The 14,746-nt window shown below is 35.0% G+C and overlaps 1 protein-coding gene across 6 annotated transcripts in view; it reads right to left on the reverse strand.

Moving 5' to 3' along the window:
- LOC113504398 (potassium voltage-gated channel subfamily H member 8-like) overlaps positions 1 to 14,746 on the reverse strand; it is a 93,831-nt gene that overhangs the window by 4,301 nt on the left and 74,784 nt on the right. For 2 of the 6 annotated variants that reach the window (XM_026886653.1, XM_026886651.1), the window contains exons 4-12: positions 11,599 to 11,829; positions 9,441 to 9,578; positions 3,102 to 3,349; positions 2,676 to 2,910; positions 2,442 to 2,605; positions 2,042 to 2,258; positions 1,610 to 1,789; positions 978 to 1,177; positions 85 to 334 (exon numbers count right to left, since the gene is read on the reverse strand). In XM_026886653.1, the coding sequence (XP_026742454.1) occupies positions 85 to 334; positions 978 to 1,177; positions 1,610 to 1,789; positions 2,042 to 2,258; positions 2,442 to 2,605; positions 2,676 to 2,910; positions 3,102 to 3,349; positions 9,441 to 9,578; positions 11,599 to 11,829 (1,863 nt within the window). Of the gene's footprint in view, positions 1 to 84; positions 335 to 977; positions 1,178 to 1,609; positions 1,790 to 2,041; positions 2,259 to 2,441; positions 2,606 to 2,675; positions 2,911 to 3,092; positions 3,350 to 9,440; positions 9,579 to 11,598; positions 11,830 to 14,746 lie in introns of all 6 variants that reach the window. The other 4 variants (XM_026886652.1, XM_026886650.1, XM_026886655.1 and 1 more) reach the window with 3 other exon arrangements.

The raw sequence follows: 14,746 nt of genomic DNA on the forward strand, positions 1-14,746 counted from the left end.
ATACAACATCATAAATACTAGGTAGGTAGGTAAATACGTAAGCGCTACGAACAATGGATTCATTTGTCTGTGCGAACAACTCACCCAGTATAGCAACGACCATCTCGTTTTGCATCACTTCCATAGAACCGTTGCATATGTAGTAGATGTACGTCAGCGCGTCGCCTTTGTGCACGAGGTACTCGCCAGGGGCGCAAAAGTTGCTCCTAATGTGTAGGGACAGCAGCTTGAGACACCCCTGAGACGCGGACTCAAATATCGGAAGCGATAAGATCTCACGGTGTAGATGTAAAGACACATCCCCCCGCAACTCCTCAGGAAACTCTTTGAGGGTCTAAAAATAAACAAACCTTTTTCAGCTGAAAGAAATATTTTCTCATACGCTATTAAATTGGCGGCAACGTAAATTTACATTGATGAAACCTGGTTCGTTACATGTAGATAAGATTTTGAGAATATAATACCGGCTTACTAAAATATTATATTTTGAAAAACGTAGCGGCCAGAGTTTAGGAGATTAAGTTTATCGCATTATATTTCGTTTCCAACCCATTAAGTTCTGTTGGTTTACGGTCGAACTTCAAAGCGGTGTTATCTTATGCCCAAATCTCCATTTCATACTTTCCCGCCGACAGGAATTAAAAATAGGCACATTTATAACCGTTGTATTACGACACCTAGCTTTAATTTAGTTACGAGATAAATGTTATTTATAGTCATAGGACAAAAAAAATATTACGATTTCATTTATGTAATTTTATTTACAACTGAAACCTACCTATGGTGTAAATTTTATTCATACGCAGGTATTAGCAATAAAATACCGCAAGTGAATGGTTTGCAAATAACAATTACTCGGTTCATTAGTTGATAAAATGTATTATTATGCCAACACTTTTTAATATGCCCTTTATATTGAATTGGTGGCATTTTCATTTTCAGATCATAATTATTAAAATAAATACTTCATTAATTACCTCATGAATATCGATACCGTGGTTTAACGACCACATTGTTTGGAAGTAGTCCTGCATTCTCTGTTTCAACTCTTTCGGAACTTGATTGATGCTGAGAAAGTCTTTTAGATCACGCCACTTGCTTTGGTACATGGAGCGTCGGGAATACATCCTCTGTATAATGGCTGTTACATTACCGAACACTACGGCGTGCATCAGCGCTGGAACAGTCAACATGCAATTAACACCATATCTCGATTTTATGTAGTCATGAAGTGGTTAACGCTGTGGTTTTGCTTTATAATTGCGACCACAAAAGTTTTGCAGTCTCGTTAACTACGCACTGGTTACACAAACAAATTGTGCCACTGTTCCCATTTGGATACAACTGAGTAGTTTGTAACTAATCGGCTGGTATGCTCTATTTCATTTCTCCTTCAGTGCGTTCCAAAATAGATTTGACAGTTTTATAATAACCTGGACATTGTCGAAGATCGATCAAAGAAACAAGATTTTGTGTGATGTCGTTTAAATTTAGATTCTTCGAAATATAGTGGAGGAAATGTAACGAAACGTGTGTAGTCATATGCAAATACGGTTGGAACTCAGTGAGGAGTAATCGATGCGAGAGTGGGTGTCTTGGTAGAGGGTACCTCCAATCAACATAGTTATTATGCTGAATATCTTCTCGGCGAGCGTGTTGGCCGACACGTTGCCGAAGCCGACGCTGGTGAGCGACGAGCACGTGAAGTACAGAGCCGTCACATAACTCTCGCTGTGCGATATATTCGGTATCGGCACTTTCAGTCTCTCCGCCAGATTGTTTATCCATCCTAGAATTAAACAATTCGACTTTACCCAAACGAAGCAATAAAAAGTTTTACTTCGAAAATCTTATTGATGTATCGTAACAGCTGAAGTTTGCACAAGTTGAAAAGCGGATTCTATATTGAGAATATTTATTTAGGCCTATTTTTAGTGAACAGAGGTTATTATTATTTCAAGGACGTATACATTTTTTTATATTAGAATGACGTAAATAGCTATAATAAGCGTTGAGTAATAAGCTTCAGTAACAGCATTACCTAAGTCCCAACTTTCGTTTTTGTGAAGTTCGATTTCTTTGTCAGCTATAATGAACCAGATGCAGGCGAGCCAGTGCGCGACCAAAGTAAAAGAGAGCATTAACAATGTCAGTATCAAAGCCGAGTACTGCGAGTATCGATCCATCTTCTGTAGGAGGCGGGCCAGTCGAAGCAGTCGCGTTAATTTCACTAAATGCACGTTTCCATGTGTCGACTCCTGCACGAACAAAGTAGCAGTTTAATTACTAGAACTTTCAAAGCTAATTTCAAACAAGTTCTCGAGTCCTCTGAAGTACTAATTTAGTAAATGGGTATGCGGTACAAGGTGTAGCTTTTTCAAATTTTAAGAACAAATTATGAATAACATTGTTAAATTAATTAGGTGGCAGTGTTAACTCACCGCGCCGCTGTACACGTCGGACGCGTAAAGTAGGTCAAACGGGAGCGCCGCCAGGAGATCCACCACAAACCAGCTCCGGATGTAATTAAGGGCTATCGCCTTAGAGTCGGAGACTACTTCTCCCTTCTTACTTACGAATGTCGTCCGGAAATTAAGCACTATATCTGGAAAACGCACGTGGCTTGTAAAGTTTACCGTTATAGGAAATTAAAAAGTTATAAGTGAGTCATTTACCGATAATGAAGAGCGCTTCTACCACGACATCACTAGTTACACTAATCCTGGGGTGTCCTTCATCTACGAAACTGGCATTGTAAGGAACCACTACAGCGACATAGAACGTAGCTATAAGGATAAGCCAATCCCAAAACGTCTTAAACACCCCGTAGTGTGATATTATAAATCTTGACTTTTTTAATGCTGACGTTTTATATTCAGGAAGCGGAGGATCCGATGAGTGCAATAGATTCTGAAATAATTCCTTAATTTAGTTTCAGCTTTCGTTTCATTAATAAAATTCCCTCGTACGTAATGTGTTTGACTTACGGAAAGTTACATAAGTATCTCAGACGGGAAGATCCGCAGAGGGTACTCAGAATACCTATTATGCGTAAAACTTGAATGTGACTTTTGGTAGAAAACTAAGTTTACCTTACTAACATTGTTGAGTTTTAGTTTAGTCTTCATTTTGTCCGGTTTATAATGTCCTGAAAGCTGGTATAGTACTGCCCGAGAGCGCCGCCTGCCCATGTTGGCGGGCGACGGGGCTTCGGGGTCAAGATTGCCATTCGGGTCTGGAAGTAGGCAACTAGATTCAGCGCGGAACCGGGCGCCCAAGAGTGCCGCTGCGGGTACAAATGGGGATAACGCTAGAGTGACCACGCCAGCCGAAGGCCGCACCGCGGCTCCTGCATGCATAAACCACCCTGTTACACACTGGACCACTGGCCTCATACCAGCTACATGTATCTACTTATTGGAAGGAAAATTCGCCCCTTAAAGGATTTTCTTATAGCCGATTACAAGATATTTCTTGTTACTTATAATTAAAGTTGCCCCAAGAAAATATGTTACATGTTCTAGTCAAACAAAATTATGTTTCAAATAACGTCATATAAATTAGATAGACAGGTACAAGAAATATCTTTCTAAACTTTATATAGGAAAATCTAATAAGTAGGCAGTAATGCTGCTTTGATACAACGAAAGTTCAAAATACCGGGGAACAAAATTATCGGTATTTTCGATAATGCGGAAACTTTGATTGGATTATTATGAAGTTATGTATGGGTTTCATAATTCAATATATCAAAGTCGAGCGCCTCGGATATCTATATTAAATCTCCTGATAAATATTAATTAGCTTTAATGATGCGGTTACTGGGATTTTGAATTTTCGTGGGTGGGTATCAAAAGCAGAATGTCGCCAGAAACAAAAGTAAGCGAGTACCAAGCAGCATACGATGCGACAAATTATCAAAATTGTATTTTTTTTAACATTATTAAATAATTGTTAAAAAATAAATAACATCACATTATTTAGACGTGTAACAGGGCTAGGGTAATCAAATAAAAGTTCAAAAGCACGAGTAAGCCAAATTAAACTACTCCTAATTCGACAATCCGTTAAATTTATAGTTTCTCATTTATAACACTTACATTTTGGTTCATTATGATGGGTTTCTTTAATACTTAATAAGTTAATTTTGTTTAATATTATTTCAGTCTTTATGTTTTTAAGCCAATTGTAATTAATTTTATACCTATTATAATTTTTTTCAATGATATCAACGTATTTATTTCTTCCAGGAATTTTCTGAAGCGTGTTTTTTAAGCTATAAATATCTATACTATTGCATTCTCTTTGGTAAGTTCCAAAACTTTATCAACTGTCCGGACCTTTTCAAAATTAAACGTAACAGTTTGTAAACGGATATTTGACGTTCTACTGCCTCTGAAACTGACCCTAAAGTTAAGATTTACACTCCTTTCAATTAAGGTAAGATTTGTTTTCAACTTCTTAAAAATGATTAATTGAATATTCACGTCATAACTCCAAGAAAGAACAGGCATGTAATAGATGTGAGGGAATCGATGATTAAAAAAAACAACAAGTAGGTACCTATTAATAAATGGTGTCTATCTGTTAATATAATAGTGATAAATTACGTGTATTAGTAGAATCGGTAGCGTTTAGAGATCAGAATGACAAATGTTCCTTTTGTTAGTAACACTGCCAATAACAAAGTTACGACGTCGGGATCAAAGGAATATACAAGCAACAATATTGAGGTTAAACATTGTCTCCTATTAAATAATACGATTTATCCAAAGTTTATCTGTACTTTTTACAAAAAAGGACGATAAAACAACGGCTCGCTACATCAATTATACATCGTTCCGTTTGTTCGAGATCGCATCTCACTTAAAACTTTCCCTAATTATTACAAATTGCCGCATTTTAAGTCGTAGCCTTATTTAGTCCGGTTCCGAATCGAGTTCATTAAAAGAAAAGTTTTTACGCTTAGCCTTTCCCGTTTATCAATTCAGTTTACGGCGTTTTTCAAACGGAATCTGGTTAGGATTTTATTAGTGTTGATTTAATAGGTTTTCCTCTTTACCTTCTACGTTTTCGTTGAGAGGCCCTAAAAGCATTAGTCGGTATTAACTGCTTGGAAGCAACACATTTACCAGATTGGAAATGGACATTGGGCATGCTTTTATTGAGATTTGTAGAATTGATTTAACGGAAATTTCAGGTGTATTTTTTTGACTTCCAATTAATCTCACCTAAGGATAAGGTTCTTACGTTTTATTTCTGTAATTGTCTCTATGCGGTATAAATACAATAGAAGTGCCCAATTTGAACTGCTTTCTAAAATTAAGACGCAGTAATTGAAGTCTGTTCTTGTTAATTAGGAAAAACGTCCATACGTCATGTCGTCAGTATAAGCAAATAAGTCTTGCTTAGTCAGGTATTTCTGAAATTACGTCTGAGTAAAACGTTACGAATGTAAAGTGAACATAACCTACGTAACACGTGCTTCAATTATATAGAGCTGTTTGTTTACTCATATTCCCCATAACATATTAGGAAGTGATAGCTTTAGGTCTAGTTTGATACAACTTCCATTCCAAATAAACCAAGGAATACATTAAAATGTCACTCCACGACAAAGCCTGGCGGGTTGCCAACCACAATATTCGAGATTCGGGAGATGTTCGGCGCATTCATCAACCAAAGTGCATAAAGAGACAGGACGGAGAGAATGAATTAAAACAACCTTTTATATCTCTTTTTAGTAAACTGTTTTTCTCTTATTAAGGAACAATACCGTTCAAATACCGCTCCGTAAAGATGAGTTATGGGACTGTTTAAGTGCAGGTCGGTTCAGGGAAATTTATTGGCGTTTGTGGCTCGTCATTAAAGTTAACCGTGCTGCGGATAAAACGCTGACTACTCGGTTTATTGACTAACAATTCGGTTTATCAGATATCGAAGAATAGCAATATCAACTATTGTCAATGACGTCGTTAACTATGATAGTAATTATGAAATAAATAAGATAAAAGAATCTTGATGGAAGCGATTCATTAAAAAATCTTGTTTATTTTAATTGTTGTAATTTTGTAATAAGGGAAAATCGTCGGAATTATTTTTAACCCCGGATGAATTTAAATCATAATGATAAATTTTCAAGCTTACCGCTTTTTAACGGGTTACGTTGGGAAGTACACAATTTTCGGTAAATTGAGTGATGACGCAGATGCTGGTCGTACGGAAATAATTTCGTAGATGGTAGAGAATTAATTTTTAAATACACGTAGATATACTTATTGTACTGAAATATTTTAAGTGCAGCATTGTTTCATGCTGATAAAACAATATTTTTTATGTTAAATTAAAAGCATGCCCATATTTTAAACACATGAAGCAACATCTTTTCAGGCACCTCTTAATGAAAATAAGTTAAAATTTAGAAGGCAAAAGAAAGTATAGACCGAAAGAATATGACAGAAGAATAAAATAATATAATATAAAATGTTTAATAATTATGTTAGTTCACAATAACAGGCTACCATAGAGTGTATTAAAATCATTAAAGTACATGCGAAATATCATGCACAAAGGGTTCATAAGAAGGAGTTTAAACACAATTTATAACTGACTAGAAATTCGTTGAAGCAGACAATACAGCTGGTTAAGTATAAAAAATAAAACGATTCTTAATTTGAATTATTGCCAAGTTATTATATTCCTGTAACCTCAGTTATCATCAAATTCTGAGCCATTGAGTAATAAATATAAATATTTTATTAGTTTTAAAAGCATTTCGAGTTTACCTGACAAGTACAAAGACTAACATAATTTATTGCTATAATATACAATACTGGATAAAACACCGAACACTACTGGTAATTGTCTATAAGAACAGAACTGCTTTAACAAGTAGGAAAAACAAACACTAAAAATAAACAGGGAATTTGTTTTATCTTTAGAATGTTTGTTTTATTTAAAACATAATTCGAATCTACCGTATTCCTAAAAGGCTTTTTATGTTTTTCGTATGGAAATAAGTGGTGAGTAATTAAAATGTAAGCCTTTTATAATTTTGTAACCAAACTTTCGTGTATGATTGAAACAACTTTGTGTATTTAAAAGGGAATGTCTTTCAGCTTTCAATTTCGTGCGTACATTTTGATACGAGTAGTTTCACGGAGTTAAGAACCAAGGAGGCGCTTTACTTCGTAACGTGTTTTTTAGAACAACTACACCGAATGTAAGTGTCATTGCGACATTTCAATTTTTATTGTCATTGTACAAATGTTACTTGGCTTGACGATTTTGACAAAGTGTCTATAAATTCATTAGAATAGTGGTAGACACATGGGGTAAATTTTATTTATATAATTAATTTTAAAATTTTCTTGTGTTTGTGTTTGTACTTTCGTTTATATTATTTCGATTTTTTTTAGTTACTATGGTTCACATTTGGTTTTCTTGTTTCTTCAATTTCATTAAATGTTATTATAATTTGAATCTAGTGCTTCCGATATATGTACAGACTTATGTATATGTACTGTATATTGCAGTGTGTCTACTTCCATTGTTTGATGAGCCTTACATAATATAGTTAGTGCGGTAGTTAATGCCACTGTCCATTACTCGTATCTCGCTTAATAACATTATGCGGTAGTTTGATAGTTTCAGTTGTTTGAATTGTGTGATTGTTTCTCAAACATGAACTATATGACAGGGAAACGAAGGAAATTACGCAATGGCATGTGTGTACTTGGTTACGAAAAAAAAACGTGCTAAGGAAAAGCTCCGTGATATTGTAAATAATGCCTTGGCAATATACATGAAAATTGTCAATCTTCTTTAAGAAAAAAAAAAGAAGTTGAGTAATAAAAAGTAACGAAAAAGGTTGGACTTGTTTTTAATACTGTTTTTCCGTATGGAACTGAATAACTTTATACAAAAAGTTCTAGTCTATTACGGATAAAACTCCAAGAAATTTTCGCCCATAAAATATTTAATTATTTCTCACAATCTATCAGCCAATCTTGGTTGACTGCTGAATATACAGACATTTGATAGCCCGATGGACTGATGACCTAAAAGGTAGCTCGGATTGGATAGAGAAGGCGCAGGACTGGGTTATGGTGCAACTTTGGGAGTCCTATATCCAGTACTTAATCCCCATACAATTTTGACTAGCTGCAGACAATTTTGGATGAAAATATCCGAAATTTATTTTATAAATACTTGGAAAGGTCAATAAATATCGTATATCTAATATTTAGTTGTTGACATTAAGGTGGCAAACAAAACAAGTTTTTAGAATTGAAAACATACTCCTACGTGCCCTCGAAGGATTTTCTGTTATTATCACTCAGGTCGACATTTGTTTGTTTTAGTTAAACCAGCTGTATTGTCTTCTAGAAGAGATTTAAAGAAGAAGAAAGAAGAAATTTAGTTTTAAAACGATATGCGCAACGTATAGAATAATTGATAAACAAAACTGGCGACATATTCGTTCTATTCCCAAACTTTTAAACAAGGGATTAGTAAATCCAAGTTATTATTGTTATTCAAAAGTTAGATCGAAATACAGGGTGGTTTCAATTAATTTGATATACAAGTTTATGGTATTCAAAGGGTGTTTGAATTCTTGAGCAAACAGCCAATGCCTCAAGTTTTATTTAACGTTGGACCAACTTATCAAACCTTCCGCGAATTCAAATGCGTAATGTACAAAATTTATTCTTGTACTTCGACAATCTCTTCCGTTGTAAAAATATTTAAAGATTACCGAAAATTATGAACAATGAAAGCATGATTATCGTTAATATTAATTTTTCCGCGTAAAACTTGAAGCATTTGCTTTGTGTAATTTTATGAGTTATGAACGTTCACGTTATTTTAAATGCAGGCAGTATAATTATGGAAATTATTGTAATAAAGTGACTATAGTTAAGCTTGCTTACACCTACACTCTTTAGAAGTCCTTTGCTAATAAATAGATCAACGTTATTTTATTCCTTAACTTAAAACATGTTTAGTTTAGAGAGAATTATTGATACAAAAGAAAAACAGTTGAATCAATTTGTCTACAGATTGTTTACTTGCTAATTCTATTTCTATCTACTCAGACTTATTGCCTGTCTAGCTACAGACTAATTGTATAAATACTACACAGTGGGTACGATACAATACTCGTAAAGGAACTTTACCGTGCGGTGATGCTCGCAACTCGCTAGGCAACGGGGAGCTACGGGAGCTCAATCTAATGCTATCAATCATATAGATGTACCTATAGCACTAGAACAACGTGCTGAGTATGAGTTAATACAATGCACAACTGTTAACATCCTCAGAAAACATCATTCAGTGATCAACGCTTCAAAGAAGATTACTATTTAGAAAGTACTTGTTATTTTGAGGGTTGCTATTCGTTAAGGAGGTTCGAGTGTCGGCATTTCAAAGGCACTTACCGCTGTCGAAGTTCTCATTAGTGTTCATGGCGGCCATCTTAGTGTTGGTGATGTCCTTGAAGGAGGCGAGAAATAAAACCACTTCTCGTTTCTCATTCTTAATTGGGACGATGTCGAGCAAACACCAAAAGGGAGATCCTGTAAAGTTTAATGAATGTAAATTACTATTGAAATTCAAACGAATGAACGGGTGTCTTGTCGTTGATTATGTATGAAGCGTCCATTTTTCGCTAGAGACTTGAATGACGTGTAAAATATATTCAGAAGCAATTTCTGTGAATTTAATATAGTTTTAGTATGGCATCGTTCTTAAAAGCAATAAATGTAGGTGACGACGAACAGCTGGGTGCTTGTAAAATTTTAATTTTGTCGAATGGAATCGTAAACCCCTTATTGGTTTTGTTTACGATTGTGGCATGGACGACGTTTTGCAAAGCCTTGATTGCTATAGGATCGTGATGAGAGTATATACTATATACTTTTTTTGTTTTTTTTTTTATTTTTATTATGGAATGGATGATGACTGGGTATAAAAAGAAAAAATCTCATTAGTCCCTCAGTTAGATAATTGAAAAGTATGAGACACGTATTTTTTCCTTTTTCAGAAAAACTAGAATTGACAAAGATTAACTGCTTTAAAGTTTAGGAGAGGCGTAACGATAGAGTAAAATTTATACTCAATCGTGAAGTCACGCGTAAGTTTCATTCACTGTAATTTGGTCAATTTATGTTTGCGGGACAAATTAAAAAGTACGTATCCATTATTATACAAAAAACTACAAGACGCACGCTGCAAAAAAAATTGTCATCATCCCTATTAATTCAAATGTCATAAGAGCTTTATGATATACAAAATTGTTCAAATAGGGATATATCACACTTAATAATCCATTAAAATTGTTATAGATGGAGCCAGTTTTATCAGTCTTAAAAAAAATGAACGGTCAAAATCTAACCAAAAACATATTATACATTTTAAAACAATCAAAACGCAGCTCACGTTCGGATTTCAAAAATATAATATGGCGGTGTTACCATCGAAGCCCCGTTCTGATTACAAAAAAGCTAGCACGTATACGCGGATTTAAAGTGCAGAACTCATAATGGCGGTTTCATTGCTTTTACACGAATGCAATTCAGCTGTGAAGTTTCGCTCTGATATTGAGTTTGGCGCGCTCAATGACAATTTACTTAATGGATATTGTATTGGACATTTTGGATGGATGAACTGTTCTCGTTTGTAATTTGAGTGGTAACTACGCTATTATATTATAGTCAAAAGTGAAATTTTAAAGTAAGCATACAATGACGTAATATTGGTGGAAACGCAAGAGCTTTCAATTGGTAATTGTACTTATCATTTTAAAAAAACTTTTATCATTGAAATAACGCAATAATCGCGAAAAAAATCGAAAGCTCCATACACACATTATGGGCGCATGACTCGATAAAATGTACGGAACAGATTTTTTTTTGCGTTTACAGTATTGGTCCCATAGTAAAAGTTATTCGTAATCATGAGTAACAGCTTTTGCTTCTATTCTGTTACAAATTGTATAAGAAATACAATCCCTGATACTACTCGTTTTCAACTTTACGTACTTGCAAAAAAATATAATATCATGTATATCCATTTCGTAATTAAATAAAGCTGTTATTAAAATAATTTAGTAAAACAGGGTCAAAACAACAATTGAACTCAATTTCCTCCAAATTGAAACCATTCTTTAATTTAATGTTACGACTTTTTTAAGAACCCGCGTAATGATCGAGAATCTTTTCTCACATCGGAAAATAATGAGCTCAAACCCAGATGTTCGGAATTAAAAATCAAATTAGAAATTACTTTTTATTTTTACACGTTAAAAATTGCTATTACGAAGTGTAGGCAAACTAGACCTGATTAAGAAAAAAAATAACGTCTTTTTTAATAACAATGTTTAAAAAAAAATACCGTTCCGTCATCTTTAAATTATAGTTACTACGTGCACTTTAGACCTACTTTTTTGCATACTTATATCTTTGTTCACAACCACCTCCCCGGGTGAGGTAGCGGGCAGTTCCAAACTCTTCCTGCCTAAACCTGAACTGCTGCGCAACGGAAATACATAGCAATTCATCACATACAGTTAGAAAATTACAACTTGTAGGACCTTACCATTTTTCTTGTAGAATATGAGTTCCAGTTTAAGTTCATGTTTGGATTCCAGTGCTGCATCGATCTCATGGCGGTGTTCTTCCCTCGTATCTGGGCCATGGAGGAACTTGCACGCGCACCCCTTCTGCATAATGTGCGCGCGCGCCCAGCCTGTCAGCTCGCAGAACCCATCGGAGCAGTACACGATCGGGTAGCATGGTACCTGAGCGTTGCCCAGCACGAAGTTGCTGTCTATTGACAAAAGAAAATATTACTATTGAGTTTTAAATACAGCTTATGCTTAAAGCTGAAATCTTTCCCGTAATAATGTTACCCAGAATAGAAGGCAAGGTAAATAGCTATAAGTATGAATTCAGGTTATGCGAAGTCTGAACTAGAATTAACAGCTCAAATTAATATTATTTATATTTTTCTTGTTGCACTACCAATATGATCACGTAACACGTAACACATAACAAACAGCAGACGCATGAAGTTTTAAACCATATAACAAAAGCTAGCAATAAATTACATTGGAACACAAACAAGATTGACATTATTCAATAATGTTAAATCATTCAAAATACTCTTAGTATTAACTGTATTTCAGAGCGCATTAACGTAGAATAGAGTTGGCAGTCTGCTGAATTTGTTATAAAACAGCCAATATAATAGGCCTAAATTGAAGGTTATATTCTTTAACATCTGATCACCATGAAGTTTCTTACTTTTTTCATTTAAGGCACAAATACAAACGACTAAGTATTTGTAACTCAAAAGTGAAAATTGATATTCAATTCAGAGTTCAGATGATACAGTGTTTTTTCTTTATAAGAAATGAATACTTAAGCGTGCGTTTGTGATTAGGAGAACGGTACCTTTTTACCTTAACGTATTTTATCTTTTTTCCTATAATACGATAGAATTTCAACACATTGTTCTTAGCGTATTTACAGATGCGTAACAGTTTCACAGGCACCGATTTTAAAATGCACTGTGCCATTCTGGAAAAAGACGAACAATTGCACAAACCGGCCGTCCGTTTTTTTCCTGTACATCGGACCATAAAATAGTAAAATGCCTTGTAAGTGCACAAACGCCCGAAGCATTCTACCAGTGTTTTTCTGAACTTTTTATTATACCATGATTCAGTTTGTGGTCCGAATTCTATAACCACTCTTAGTAAGCTTCCCGTCGTAGCGCGTAACGTAGTAAATTCCTTATATTGCTCTAGATAAAGGCTATATCCGAACCGCAAAATTATGTAGAGAACCAGTAAAAACCTCGGGCTAACTGCGCCGGATAAAAACTCACATTTTGGGATCGGCATCTGGCGTACTGAATAGAAGATGGTTTTTGAAACGCCTGTTAGTTTTCCACATGAATATAGTCCGATTTGGGATTGGAATCTGTCTGTTTTCGCCTAAATTTTAGTCTGGGAACTGTAGGTAATATTGTTACGCTTTCCGGTACGTAAGCGGTGTAATCTCGGGCGTCTAGTTACTGTTGTAATTGTAATTAATTTATAAGGGAAACTAACAGTGGTCTATTTTTAGGTCGGAGTGTTTGTTGTTGCTTTGTTATTTCAGTTTACTCGTGTTTGACGTTCATTAGAAACTTGCGACACAATAGCTATTCTTTGTCATGACAAAACTACCGTGACATAAGTTTTTGAATTTTATTAATGCTATATTTAAAGCTGTATTTTTATTCCTACAGGGATTTTTTCCCAGATTTCAGTTCGTTCTATTCATAAAGCCTAGGATTAATTCGGCTGTATTCACAGGATTTTATGGAATTCGGACGTTTATAGTCGCCTCGCTTTTAAATAATTTCGAGGACTTTGGTTTTGTACCGTGGAGTATACATATGTACCATACCCCATAGAGGTTTTATAGAATCAAGGATTCAAAATATTGTAAGCGTTGAAAAGCTTTATAAATAATAAAAAAATAAATAGAAATATACTCCTATATGATCAACAGTATTTGAGCATGTGAATGGTCAAAATATATATGCAATATGCATTTTATATAAAAATAAAAATCTATTATATGTAATTCCCGTGTCATGGTGTTCGTAACGGAGCTCCTTTGAAATGGCTCGACCGATTTTGGATTGATCTGAGAATCGGGCAACAATTTTTCACAAACCCCTTCATTTAATTTTTTCCCTAGAACTCGTTGAGCCATACAAATGTATGACACAGCAATGTTTGATGGGACAGCCAGCTTTATTAAATTTTCGTGTCACGATGTTACTTCCTATCCTCCTCAGGGACAGCTGCAGCAGTGTCAATTACGTGTCACGTTGTTTGTCCGCGATAGACTCCTAAACTACTTTCTCGAATTCGATCAAATTTGTACTCCGCGTGCAATGATCCATCGAAAGACAGGATAGCTTTAATAGCTTATATCTCAATCTATAGTCGCAATATTATTTTCTTATAAATTATGTAGGTATCCCCTATACCCGGACGAAGTCGCGGGTTACTGCTAGTGTACTATACCACAAAAAGTTTGTGATGCAGAAAAGGTTAAGTTAAAGTTTTGATTGCTCTCGGTTGCCGGGAACGCCCGTCCGCTTCAACAGTTAAGCGCTGAGTGGACTATGAGCATTTAATCTCAAAACTTTGTTCATAGCGTGTTCCCTAAGTGCTTCTCACGTGAGACGCATACTTCCATTTTTGAAAGATTTAGACACCATGATAGAAAAGAGAGTTTGATAAAAGAAGTGCGTATGCTCTTTCTATGGGAAGAGGTCTTTGTATAGCAGTAGGGCAACTAATGGTGTGGTAATGATAATGATCGTAATCAAGTGAAAATAGAGCGATTATCCTGTTTACTGAATTGTCATACAGTTCCTGTTCGTGCCTTACTACTTACTAGTAAAGTAAGGTAGCGATGGATAGATAACAAAGGTCCACTAAATTAATATCCGGGTTTTTAATCATTTCATTCTGTTTATGTAATGGGATAAGGACGACTATGTCGTTTGTGGCAATGTCACTTACATTGCCAATAAATATTTTATACCATTTAGTTTAAGTAGATTCTTGAAACAAAAAGGTTTCTTAGCAATTCCTGATACTAAAGACCTTAGCAGGTTATTTTTGAATACAAATTTGAGCTGCTTTACAAACGCAGTAAGAGTTGAACGTTTATCTTCA

The sequence above is a fragment of the Trichoplusia ni genome, chromosome 22 (genome assembly GCF_003590095.1).
Source record: "Trichoplusia ni isolate ovarian cell line Hi5 chromosome 22, tn1, whole genome shotgun sequence".
Taxonomy (NCBI): domain Eukaryota; kingdom Metazoa; phylum Arthropoda; class Insecta; order Lepidoptera; family Noctuidae; genus Trichoplusia; species Trichoplusia ni.